General features: G+C 45.1%; 1 protein-coding gene across 1 annotated transcript in view; it reads right to left on the bottom strand.

The window, feature by feature from the left end:
* Nucleotides 1-13,583, bottom strand: part of HMCN1 (hemicentin 1) — a 165,391-nt gene that overhangs the window by 45,001 nt on the left and 106,807 nt on the right. The window contains exons 47-55 of the mRNA XM_041479619.1: nucleotides 12,050-12,163; nucleotides 8,991-9,077; nucleotides 8,391-8,582; nucleotides 7,433-7,606; nucleotides 6,423-6,536; nucleotides 4,763-4,908; nucleotides 3,009-3,159; nucleotides 2,125-2,328; nucleotides 506-619 (exon numbers count right to left, since the gene is read on the bottom strand). Of these exons, the coding sequence (XP_041335553.1) occupies nucleotides 506-619; nucleotides 2,125-2,328; nucleotides 3,009-3,159; nucleotides 4,763-4,908; nucleotides 6,423-6,536; nucleotides 7,433-7,606; nucleotides 8,391-8,582; nucleotides 8,991-9,077; nucleotides 12,050-12,163 (1,296 nt within the window). The remainder of the gene's footprint in view (nucleotides 1-505; nucleotides 620-2,124; nucleotides 2,329-3,008; nucleotides 3,160-4,762; nucleotides 4,909-6,422; nucleotides 6,537-7,432; nucleotides 7,607-8,390; nucleotides 8,583-8,990; nucleotides 9,078-12,049; nucleotides 12,164-13,583) is intronic.

Below are 13,583 nucleotides of genomic sequence, written 5' to 3'. Positions count from 1 at the left end.
TAATGCCACCATAAAGGCAAAGAAGTGTTTCCCAAGGCTAAAGCATCAACAGACACAAAAGATCATCCAAATGGTTGTGCAGGCATTCGTTAATCTAAATACTCAGTTCCCTTCAGGCTTTGGGAGTTCTGCAGGTATTGTGGAAAATTATGGCCAAAATAAAGAGAGAGAGAAAAGTCTTGGTCACAATTCTCAATGGGACCTGAAGAGAGAACAAGAGATACCAAGACAAAACCTGGATTTTTACCTATGCTTTTCTTTCTGGTGAATGGTGAGAGCCATAACACAACTAAGTTCCTATAATAATAACCTACACACACGGAACTAAGAACAAAAACATTCTGTTCACAAAACTCTGCCCAGCAGTACAAATCCAGCACCCTAAACGCATTAACGCCATAGCTTACAAATAAACATTAAAACCACTAGGAACTCCTGGACTGTAATGGTGGGTTATTTTGCACAGAACCCTTTTTTTGGCACTCAGAGGAGAAGGGGAGCTCACAGAGCACTCGGACGTCGTAGTGGATGGAGTCCTGCCCCGCCTCGTTGACCGCCACACACGCGTATCTGCCGGCGTCCCCCGCACGGGCCCGCGCGATCTGCAGCACCCGGCCTCCTGCAAACAAAAGTCCAAGGCAGCATCAAGCACTCTCCATCATCTCCACACCACATCCCACCAGAGACCTGAGCAAGCAAATTTATGAATGGTCAGCATTTGGTCTGAATTATAAGTAGCTAAAGGTTTTTATTTCCTGGCTACTTTTTCTACAGGCAGACAGTTGGAGTGCAGCCACGCTCATACTGAAATGTTAGAAAAGAGCAATTAATTCCACATAAAGGAAGATGATGCTGCAGCAATATGTAGCCAGCCATTACTCTTCCATCAAAAATAGAACTATTTCTCAGTAAGATGGCACAGAACTAATAGGCAAAAGGAAATATAAGCACAGAATATTCTGTTCCAAACAAAACAGATTCACTTCTGATGCTTAGAGGTACTTTTCACTCTGTTCTTCATAAAAGCATAGGCATATACATACCTTCAGAAGGAGAGGAGATCTTAGGAATACACTTTGGGAGTATTTGTCACTGCTCTCTCAAGAGATGAACAAGATGGACAAGCAGGTGTTCCCCTTTTACCAGTGCCCTTCCTTAAACACTCCATCCCAAACCATCTCTGCATAGCAACACTCGTGACTGTAGGCAGCTCTTTTCCTGCCCCACAAGCTTAAGCAGGGGATTATGGCCATTTTTCTGCTGCAAACATGCTTTCCATGCCTCACCCCATGGTTAAGAGGCTTTTGTATTCCAATTATCTTTTTTGCCAAAGCAAATTTAATAAGGAAATAAATAAGGAACACATCAGAGAAAAGGCATCATTGCTGCATTTCACCTTGCAACACACTGAAGTGTCCAAGGCCAGGTTGGATGGGGCTTGGAGCAGCCTGGGATAGTGAAAGGTGTCTCTACCCATGGCAGAGGGTGGAATGAGATGGGCCTTAAGATTGCTTCAAACCAAACTCTTCTGTAATTCCATGGCTCACTGTGAGAGTAAAATGTTGACATTCACACCATTTTAGGGACTACTTCTTGAAGAAAACAAGGCCAAGGACTGGAGAGAAATATTTCCAGCTAATGAAGTTTGAAAAGAACATTAAAGAAGCGTTCTGAAGGGGAGAGGTGTGTCATCACTACACAAATACCAGCACAAAGGCCATTTCTTAATCATAGAACAGTTTGGCTTGGAAGGGACCTTAGAGATCATTCAATGCAACCCACTGTCATGGGCAAGGAGACCTTCCACTATCCCAGCTTGCTCCAACCTGGCCTTGGACACTTTCAGGGATCCAGGGGCCTCCCCACCCTCAAAGCCAAGAATTGCTTCCCAATATCCCATCTAAACCCATTGTCTTTTAACTAGAGTCCATATCCCCTTGTAAAGAGCCTGTCTCCATCTTTCCCATCAGCCCCTTCAGGCACCGGAGGCCACAATGAGGTTGCCCTGAAGCTTCTTTTCTCCAAGCTGAACAATCCCAACTCTCCCAGCCTTTTCTCACAGGAGAGGGGCTCCATCCCTCTGATCACCTCAGTGCAGGGCCAGAGTGCCAGCTGAACACCCACCTGGCAGGATGAGCACTCTGTCACTGGAGCTCAGGGGATGCCCATCCTTGAACCACGTGAGCACAGGGGGAGGAACAGCATTGGTCTCACAGTACAGTGAGAGGGGGTTGTTGACAATCACATCTTTACTTTCTCCACCTCTTTCTGCATCCACCATGTTCCCAGCTTCCCATTCCCTGTAAGACTTTTGGAAGCTAGGAGGAACTACAACAAAGAAGAGAAATAATGTTAGCATTTTGCAGCAGAAATAGCTGGTTTTAAAGTCAAGAAATAAGAAGGTATTGTAATATTCAATAGCAGCAATAAAAATTAAGTGTATTAAACCACTCCCCCCACATTAAGTTCCCAGGAAAACTCTAGTTCTTCTAGAATGAACAATTGAGCAATTTACTGAGTATTTTTTGAAGAGTAATAAATAACAGTGTAAGATGACCCGGTAACAAACACAGAGGGTATTAATCAACAAAAATACTTAAACAATGAGCTATCTGGTTTCACTCAAGTTCTCATTTTGTCTACATTTTCAGAAATTACTCATGATTGTTTCCTTGTATTGACACACAGTAGGTCAAGAGGATGCTTATGTCTGGGGCCTCTAAATACTACTTGAAACAGAAAATTGAAGTATGCTTAGATCAAAACAAATTCAAATTTTTCATGGCGTTTAGATGAAGATCAGAGTTCCTATGTCCTTGCACTGATTTCAGAAACACAACATAAAAAAGAATAATCAAACACTACATGTCAGCAATGAGCAAAATATCCCTGAAAACACAAAAGCATTGGGTTTGACCATGCAAGGGTAAAGGATCTAAAATTATTAATTCCAACATCCCAGAACACTAAAAAAGCAGACTACCAGGAGAGTTTTATTACCCTTTTACCTTGTATATTTACATCAAATTCCAGCTCATCCTCCCCAGCAATGTTGGAGGCCAGACAAGTGTAGCGCCCCGTGTCTGACACCTGGGCCTCCTTGATGTGCAGGGTGCGGCCACTGCTCTGGATCAGGACATGCTCATCTGCCTGCAGTGGCTGCAATGTCAATTCAAATGCAAATTAACACTCAGCAAAGAACACACCAGAAATAGCCAGATTTGTCATAGTGATATGAGTAAACTCAATCAAGCTCCAAGTTCCTGGAGACAATTTTCTTTTCATGGTTGTTAGAAACTCTGCACCTTCATCCTTCCAATCGTGGTGGCTGCTCTCCTCAAGGATGTGATTTTTTCAGTCACTCCTAGCCCCAGGATGCTGCTGAGAGGAGCAATGCCATCCCCATCAGGCCAGTGCTCTTGTGGCATTGGATCCAATCAGGCTGATCCAATCCCTGAACTCACTGGCCAAGCTTCCAATACCTGGAAAATTCCCAGCTTTCTGTGAGGTGAACAAACGGATCTAACCCATCCTACAGATCTGCTGCCAGCAAGGACACGGTTTGAACATAGAATGGACAAAGCAGCAGCACAGAGAGACACAGAGATTGGATATTCCTGTGCCCAAATGTGCTCACACGTGACAGGAGAGGCTGCAGCGACACAGCCTGTATGTCCAGAACACATTCCATGTGCTCATCTGCATCTGCAGCCTGGTCTAGTGGGAGGTGTCCCTGCCCATGGATGGGCTTTGAGGTCCCTTCCAACCCAAACCATGCCATGAGCCCAGGCTTCCTGATTAGGGAGTCACCACTGAACCCCCTGGCCTGCAGGGGACAATTCATTTCAGTCCATGGACAGGAGTGAGAGCCTTTCACCCAGGGCAGCCTAAGGAGGAGCAGCTGCTGTGCCAGTGGCAGTCAGGTATGCACAGTCACCGCCTTTGGGGACCTCTTAACTCCCCAAACTGAGTTTTAATTTGGCAATACAGCCAGGACTCCCAGGGATCCCAGAACAGCAAGGCACATCTGAAACAGCTAGCAGGTGATCATCCATGTTATTCCCACGTGTTTGTTAAATCCAGGAAGAGCTGTTCCACAATGAGTGCCCTACCAAGAACAGCTCAAGCAAAAGATTATACTCTCCTTTCTTACAGAAGAGCAGCACAGTTCCTTTCGTTTCATCCCCTTGCTGTATTTCAGTGTGTCCCCGCGGCCCTGCCCTTCCCAGCTCCCCAGACAGATTCATGGAGCGCTGTGTGTGGCAGGACTTGTGCCTCACCCCCCCACAAAGCAGCCAGATGCTCTTGTGGCTTTGTGAGCTCTGCCAGGACCAAGGGGGAGGCTCTGCAACTTCTGCAAGGGCAGCACTTGAGAGAACCATCTGTAAATAACAGATGGATTGGGAAGTAAATAACAGGGCCTTTGGAGGGCTTTACACAACAACCACGGGCCCTGTGGTCACACCATGGGATGCTCCTGCCAAGAAGGGCACTCCCTCTCCCAGCACAGGCCAGTGCCAGGCCTGGAAACTCCAGCCCCAGTGTCTCAGACACTGCCAGGCACATGGCAAAAGCCAGGATGCTGATTTGCAGAGGTCTGGGTGCCAGCAAACACCCCAAACTGCTGGGCAGTAGTTCTGCCAGCAGCAGGGAGTGAGAGTGACTCCTGCTCCCTCCATGGATGTTATTCCCAGGGACAGAGAACACACAGCTGTCCCTGTCCCACATCTCCTCAGAGGAAGGAATCGAGTTTGTGACTGGCCTGTCCATCCTTGTACCAGCTGATGGCAGCAGCAGGAACGGCATGAGCTTCACACTCCAGGGTCAGGCTGTGGTTCACCTTGATCTTCACCTCCTTGGGGGACAGCCCTGTCCCTGAGACATCCCCTTTGGCAATGGTGGGTGGAACTGCACACAGACAAAGGCAGAGAGGGGACAGACTGTCATGGCTTACTGGCTGCTGCAGCATTTCAACACTAACTGGAATAAGATGATAACCTCCTGGAAAGCAAGCATTCCCCCAATAAACTGCCTCTTGCCCACAGCCAAATGCCAAATTATTACTTTTATATATATATATATATGTATATGTATGTATTTTCAGCTATTTTTAGTACAGTTATGTTCAAAAATATATAAAACATATATATATATATATATGTATTTTCAGCTATTTTTAGTACAGTTATTATGTTCAAAAATATATAAAATTGTGTTCAACACTTTTAAACATGCAGGTTTTTAAATATGCAAACCTGACTACAGCCCTACCTAACTACAGCACTTCATTATTACGTGCCTGGCTTCAATTCTATAAAGTTCAGGGTATACTAGTCATTAAAGAGCATTTTAATGGAAACTAATATTCCCAGAAACATATGTTTGATCACCAGTCCACACTCAGGGCAGCTGGTCAAAACTCAACATTTCCACTGAAATCCCAGTGTTGCAAAATCCTGTTTCTTTCTGAATCAGAAGGAAAATAGAGTGTTTCAAAATTTTTCAGCTACCCCCCAGCTTGGTCTCATAATATTTTGGAAATTATGTAAAATGCTTTCAGTGCATTTTCTACTCTTTTTTTCCACTGGGAATTTTTAAATTTTCCCCTAATACTTACAATATCCTAATAACTGACAGTTGCAATGGCATTTGGGGGTGGAGGGCATTATGTTCCCACATAACCATGCGTTAGTTAGTAATGAACTCACTTGTCACCTTCTCATTATTCCAAATCCAGAGGGGCCTTATTAAGGACTTGGTGTAATTAAATAACAGTATGGTTACTGTAAGGGAGCAAACCAATTCCAAATCAGACTGGGAAATTAAAAAAAAAAAAAAAAAAGGAAAAATCATACTTGATTGAGCCCATAATGAAGAGTTTGAGCACTAAAATTGAGTAATTAGGTAGAGATGCTCAAAGGATAATGTGCTGACAGAAAGACTTGAATGGGAAAACTTCTGTGCATATGGGATCTCATGGAAGGATATAAAAATAGTATCCTCCTGTTTTACCTTCCTCAATAAACTGTCTCACTAGATGTTAGAGGCCCTCTCCTTTTTTTCTAAAATGGTTTCTGTGCTCAGGAGATTCTCTGCTCACGTCTCCCATTGTGCTGACCTGATCTGACCTGAAAATCAGCTCCGAAAGAGGCATTTCAGAGGAAACTGGACTTCAGTGTTTCGGAAAGGTCCTCCCCTGAGTGACATAAAGGCTTTTAGCACAACTGTAGCATTGCAAAGGACACAACAATCAACTTTTCTGGTGTCTTTCCTCCAGCAATGCCAGGAGCTAATGCAAATGTTTGCTCAGCAAAGCTGTTAATAGGAAACCTTGTATTGACCAGGACAGATAACATGGCAATGGGGGAAATGGAAAAATGCAAAACTAGAAGAAATTTCAAAAACTGAAAGCATTGCCATACTGTAGACTTTCACTTCATAGTGCCTCAGTGTCTCCCCAGCCTCGTTGGTGGCTATGCAGGTGTATCTTCCAGCGCTGTCCTGCTGGGCATTCAGGATCTGCAGGGTCCGCCCGCCTGCCAAACACACCAACCTTTAGCAGCACTCACACCATACTATTGCTTCCCAGTAATTTAAATACTTCCTGCAGCATATTTCCAACCCTTTGGTCCAAAATCTGCCCTTTGAAAAGCAGAAAATCTGACTGCTTACTACCACGTGCAACAAATGAGTGCATGAGTCCTGGCACCACAACTCCTGTTTATGTATTCTTGGGAAATTTGTTAACAAATTTTGTCAAGAAAGCTGTGCAGGGAATTTCTTGAAGATATTTAGCCAAGACTCATTTTTTTTCTCTGAACACTTGCAGTTAGCAAGGTAAGGTACTTATACATTTACAGTACTCCAGTCTTCCCTCTGAAGCTTGCTCCCATTTTCCACCTCCAGAGAAACTAGGGAGAAATTATTCTACAAACTAAAAATGGCAAACTACTAACGACCTAGTAGTCATTCTCTTTATTAATTTATATCTCTTTCCATCTAATTTCCACACTTAACTGCAAGTCATTTATATTCATCCTTAACTCATATGAATTTTCCATCATTTTGCTTGATGGTACAAAATGATAAATACATAATAAACACAAATAAACAATCAGTTAATGTCAAGTGCTTAAAAATATTGGAATGGGAAGTGCTAGAGAAGTACAAAGAATCCCAGAATGGTTTGGGCTTCAAGGAACTTAAAGCCCATTCATGGGCAGGGACACCTTCCCGTAGCCCAGGTTGCTCCAAGCCCCAGCCAGCCTGGCCTTGGACACTTCCAGGGATGGGGCAGCCACAGCTTCTCTGGGCAACCTGTGCCAGTTTATTGCACTTAACAGAAATATATCCTTTAATTTTTTTAAAGTCTGTAACAGAAAAACATGCAATAAAGAATCAGGTGTTGTTTCTCAATAAGAAAAGAGTTTACCTGGCAGAATGCGGATGTTTCTGCTGGACTCTAAGGGATTTCCATCTTTCAGCCAGGTGATGGTGGCTGGGGGGTAGGAATAAGCTTCACAGACCAGTGAGGTGGGGCTGTTGAGGATAACGGTGATATCCTCTGCATTCCCTTGGCTGTCTGCTCCCACAATGCTTGGAGCCACTGGGAACAACAAAATCAGTAACCACAGGGAGGAAAGCCCCTCAGTCCAGGAATCTGGCTGCAGCCTCAGCTAGCTGGGGGGCAGTCCTACAAGGAGCACCAAAACCCAGACCCAGATAACACTCAGCTGGTTTTATGTTTTGTCCTGAAGTCAGCAGTGATCCCAAACCAGTGGAATTCACTCCCACCCATGTCTTTGTCAAGCACAGCTCCCCAGGAAGCCAGCCACCACTCCTTGAGCGGAGCTGCTGCTTGATGATCCTGGAAGGAGGGATAAGGCTAGGAACTAGGGTGTGGAAAACAAACTCACCATTGTTTGCACTTTGTTGTGCAATAGCCCTCATGGAAAAAAAAAAAAAAATTAGGAGTGCAGAAGGTTTCAGCTTTTCTAACCTCACCATTGTTTGCACTTTGTTGTGCAATAGCCCTCATGGAAAAAAAAAAAAATTAGGAGTGCAGATGGTTTCAGCTTTTCTAATGAGATTACAATCTGAAATGCTCTTCAGATGCTCCTTCCTTGAATCACAATAAGCACAAAGTGCTGTCCTGCCCATTCCATAGGGACAATATCCTGTGAAGGTTCCCTGTGTTCCAGCTTTGTTGTCTAAAGCACAGCACCGGTGTTTCTATTGAACCACTATCACTTATCAACTACTAAGATGTAAAATTCTAATCACAGACAGGCAACCTGTGCACTGCTGTCAAAAAAGCCCTACAGAATTCCAACAGGACTCTTTCTTCCCGAGCTGCCTGTTCCTCTGGCAGAGGCAGCCCAGCTGCTCACCAAGCACGTTGAGGCTGTAGGTTTTGCTCCTGTCCCCAGCAGTGTTGGATGCCACACAGGTGTAGCGCCCCGTGTCCAGGAGCTGCACCTCGGAGATCTGCAGGGATCGCCCTTTGGACAAGATCCTGGGATCTCCAGCCTCAGCCAGAGCCTGCCCATCCTTCAGCCATGTGACCTGTGGCACGGGGTTCCCTTGATGGAGTGGGGAAAATGGCAAACATGAGTTGGTGCATAACCTCTAGATTATACCAAGATTTCAGAGAAACAGGAAAATACAGTTTCAGGCATGCTTTTCATGTATATTCAAGGAGGGAAGTTTTGGAAAGTGCATTCTGAAGTCTCTGAACCTCCCGAAGAGATATACATCTCCTCTGAAATTGCACAGGCCTTTGGAGAAGAAATATCACAGCAACATCCCTTTTGCTTCATCTCATCCAACCTTTACAAGGAGTGCTTAGCCCTCTTCTAAGCACCACAGTTAAATCTGAGATTTAAAAATCCTGCTGAGCTGAAATCCCCTTAAAAACAGGCTGTGCAGCACCAGTAGTGATCTGACCATGGCTTTGATGAGCAAAGGTAAATCATAAACCATTCTTTTACCTGTCACCTCACATGTCAGGGTAACTCCGTGCTTCTCCTTCACTTTCACATCTTCCAGAGCATTTTCCCCCACAATCCCTGGAGGCACTGCAACAGGCAAGGACACAACATCAGCATGGACTCCTTGCAACACTGAAATACAACAGGCTGCTTGATGATGCTTCTAGGAGGGATGAGCCCAGGAACACAGGACTAGGAGAACAAACTCGCCACTGTTTGTGTTTGGTTACACAGTAACTGCCGTAAAAAACAACAGCAATACAACAAGTTCCCAACAAGTGGATGCTGTACCATGGCTGATCAGCGTCCTCTGCAAATACAGCTAATTCCACACGGGAATGAGCATACTACACAGGTCTAAAGGCACCTTGCTGTGGTACAAATTACATTTCTCTACGGAAGCAGAAGATAAAATCCCTAAAATACTTATCCCATCCCCAAACAGCCAACCCAAGGCAGGGAAACTCCCCTGGTATGGCTGATATGTTTCCAAATTATCCTGGTCAACTTGTGCCCTCCTTGGATGTGGAGGGCAGATCATGAGCATGCTGGGAGTAGCTGTGCTGGTTAAAAGTTGTGATCAATTATTTCTTTCAAGGTAGAGACATTTGTAGATCAGGCCAAAAGAAATTGGCACTACAAGTTGAAGTAGGCATGGTTTGTAACAGATTGAAAAGGAGACCTGTAGTTATTAGAAAGCAGCTCCATCTCCAGGAGATGGAGGAAATTTTGCAACAAAAATGTCAGAGTAAGAAGCCTGATTTATATTTTAATAACCCTGCAAAATACAAACTTTCAGCCTAGACAGAAGACCTAAGAAGAAAGGAATTAAAATATACTTAACACATTTAACAGCTTATTTGTGATCTCACTCGTTGTTAGATGCAAACATTTTATAAAAGTAAGAATCATGGAAATATGCAGAATTCATTGTCAACAGAGACAAGAATGTTATACCAGATTTCTGATAATAATGAAGGGTTCAAACTTGAGTGAAGGAAACAGATGGGGGAAAACAAAACTTAAAAACATGAAGTTCAGGACTTAAGTCAGGCCAGAAGTTACTACTATTCATAAACAAAGACAGCAACTCATCCCTTTGACTCCAAAATAATACAGTAAGTCGTCAACACATCTTAATTTCAAAAATATGGCAAAGCCACACCAAACCCTTTCCAAATATATAAATATTGTGGTTATTACACCAAGCTCTGCCTGTAAACTGCTGTGCCTCCTACAATAACCCAGAAACCCCTGGCATGTCTGTGTACAGTTCCCGCTGACACTGACTGGTGAGGATTCTGTGCCACTGTCAGGACCCATTCCAGTAACTTTCCTTTAGAAAGACAAAGAAATTATCGGGGGGAGGGAAGAGAAGACTGAACAATGGAATTTTCCATTTGAAATCAGCTTCACTGAGCTTCAAGCTGATTTTTCTTCAAGAGAAACAAAGCCTATGCAATAGAGATTCCCAGAACCCTCAAGAACACTCTGCTACTAAAACCCTCCAAAGAAAACAGTCAGACAATGAATGCTTTCCAGTGTTTATCCATCTCTTCCATTCTACCACACTTACACTTCCATGAGCTCATCAAATAAACATGAACTGACTTGAATGGGAGTTATCATTTACTGGCTGAATATGCCCAAGTCAGCTGAAGGCAAAGGAAGATGAGGGTGCTCAGCACCTCAGAGAAAGGAAACTGAGAACAAAATTCTACACACAAATGCTGAGAGAAAACTTGCACTGTGCCAGACCTGACAGATATTGATAAAAATAACAGTTACTAAGCCAAAAAGTAGTGTTTTCTGGGGAAAACACTGATTTTCAAAACTAAGCAATGTGATAATATATTAATGGTTCCAAATAGCATCTAAAGAGGCGGCTGGACAAATCCTAGTCTAAGTGCATCAGCAGGATCACCCCCTACCATGCTGATTTATGTATTTTGTCATACTAAAGGCTCTGCTGACTGAAGGTTTCCACTATACTGGAGTTGGGATTGCTGATCCTGGAGAAGGCTCTGGGGAGACTCTGGAGCCCCTTCTAGGGCCTCAATGGGCTGCAGGAGAGCTGGAGAGGGACTTTGGACAAGGACCTGGAGGGACAGGACAAGGGGGAATAGCTTCCTACTCCCAGAGGGCAGGGATAGATGTGATATTGGGAAGGAATTTTTCCCAGTGAGGGTGGGGAGGTTGTGGCACAGGTTGCCATCCCCAAAAGTACCCAAGGACCTGGAGGACAGGGCTTGGAGCATGCTGGAGTAGTGGTGCTCATGGTGGGGGGGGTTAGAATGAGACACACTTTGAGGTCCCTTCCTACCTAAACCCTTCCAGGTTTCTATGATTCTGTGTAGAAGAAGCTTCTCTCTACAACCTGATTTTCTGTCTGTGGTATCAAATGAATTTGTCTTTTTCCCTAACGACGTGTGTTTTGGCACAGTATTTTTTAAAATACCAGCAAAGCATACAGAATGCCCTCCCCCTTACTGTACAAACCCCTCTCTTGTGCTGCCCCAAACTCAAGCAGGTACTTACCCAGGACAGAGAGATGGAAGTCCTTCCTGGCCTCTCCAGCAGCGTTGGTCACCACACAGGTGTAATGTCCCTCATCTGCCACACCCACGGGGCTGAGCCGCAGTGTCCGGCCCCCTGAGACAGCCAAAACAGCATCAGAGGGCAGGGATAGATGTGATATTGGGAAGGAATTTTTCCCAGTGAGGGTGGGGAGGTTGTGGCACAGGTTGCCATCCCCAAAAGTACCCAAGGCCAGGCTGGACAGGGCTTGGAGCATGCTGGAGTAGTGGTGCTCATGGTGGGGGGGGTTAGAATGAGACACACTTTGAGGTCCCTTCCTACCTAAAATGATTCTGTGTAGAAGAAGCTTCTCTCTACAACCTGATTTTTTGTCTGTGGTATCAAATGAATTTGTTTTTTTCCCTAACGACGTGTGTTTTGGCACAGTATTTTTTAAAATACCAGCAAAGCATACAGAATGCCCTCCCCCTTACTGTACAAACCCCTCTCTTGTGCTGCCCCAAACTCAAGCAGGTACTTACCCAGGACAGAGAGATGGAAGTCCTTCCTGGCCTCTCCAGCAGCGTTGGTCACCACACAGGTGTAATGTCCCTCATCTGCCACACCCACGGGGCTGAGCCGCAGTGTCCGGCCCCCTGAGACAGCCAAAACAGCATCAGAGTCCTGCTCTGCCAGCCAGCACCATCCCAGGGCTGGGCAGGGCACACACACCCTGCCCTGCCAGCCAGCACCATCCCAGGGCTGGGCAGGGCACACACACCCTGCTCCACTGCACGGGATTCATGGATTGGCACTTAGGAGATGGCAGGAAGGCTGTGCTTGTAACACACAGTGCTAAGAGGGAATTGGGACAATACACAGTGCCTCAGACAGCAGAGTTTTCACCCACAAGAGTGCTTTGCTATACTGAGATTCTAGATTAATATTCAGGAAAATTAATAATGCCTCATCGGTGCTTTTTATGTCTGTACACACAAAAACAAGCTTATTTCTATAAATACCTCGTGTTATAATTACCCTTAAGGTATTTTCCCAGATAAGGAATAAAATTCCCCCTCTCTCTTCTAGCATTTGCATTAATTGTGCCATCAATAACAATAGTAACAGCTGATAATAGCAGTGGTTTACATGCAATTGTTTGAAAGAACAGATTCTTCTTGACTCTGTAGTTGTCAAGTCACCTTTGCACAGACATGTTCATTTAAAAGGAAGATTTGCAAGTATGTTTGACCAAAGATGAGGAATATCCCTGGTTTGCCATCACAGAGTAACTTCTCTATCCTTGCTTTTTGGCAGAGGAACAGCACAACAGACATTAGGGAGCACTTGAGTGTGAAGCCAAAGGCAACAGCCAGCCTGCAGCTTTTCCCAGTTCCTGGTTAGCAGCTCTCCCATCAGCAACCATTCCCTAATCCACACCACACCTGCCCTGGGCAGCTCCTGCCTGTGGCTATCACTGTTGGGACATAGCCCAGAAAGTGATGATTCTGGCCTTGCACTTGGAAGAACAAACTGCTGAGCTGGTTACTGGATGTGCCTCTGCCCAAGGAATCCTGTCTGCCAGAGGGAGCACTGGGAGGCTGAGGGAGGCTCAGGTCTGCCAGCCGCGTGTCTCCCTGATCCCTTCTCCCATCCACCCCTGCACAAGGCCAAAGCAGAAGCAGAAACCTGCCTGCAGGAGACTGTGACCTTCCCTGGCGTCACACACCAGAGCAAACCCAGCCCTCCAGTGCTGAAGCAGGACAGAGTTTCTACATTTGGCTAAACAAAAGCTCTTCTCCTTCCTAAAGCCCACATGCAGCTTAGAGCATGGGCTGCATGGGAAGCAGGATTTTTTTTTTTCCATTTTCCTAGAAGATATGCAGGAAGGATCATCAAAAGCAAACACCAGTATCTAGACAATGCTCTCAAGCACTAGGTAAGGTTGTTGGGGTGTCCTGTGCAGGCCCAGGCGTTGGACTGGATGGTCCTTGTGGAGCCCTTCCAGCTCAGGATATTCTGTGATTCCATGATCTGAATTAACTGACTAAAAGCTGCCAGCAGTGTGTCCACACA

This window comes from Pyrgilauda ruficollis, unplaced genomic scaffold (genome assembly GCF_017590135.1).
Source record: "Pyrgilauda ruficollis isolate IOZ18807 unplaced genomic scaffold, ASM1759013v1 scaffold49, whole genome shotgun sequence".
NCBI classification, from domain to species: Eukaryota; Metazoa; Chordata; class Aves; order Passeriformes; family Passeridae; genus Pyrgilauda; species Pyrgilauda ruficollis.
Note: the sequence above shows the minus strand (reverse complement) of the source record. Positions and strands in the feature narration are given on the sequence as shown.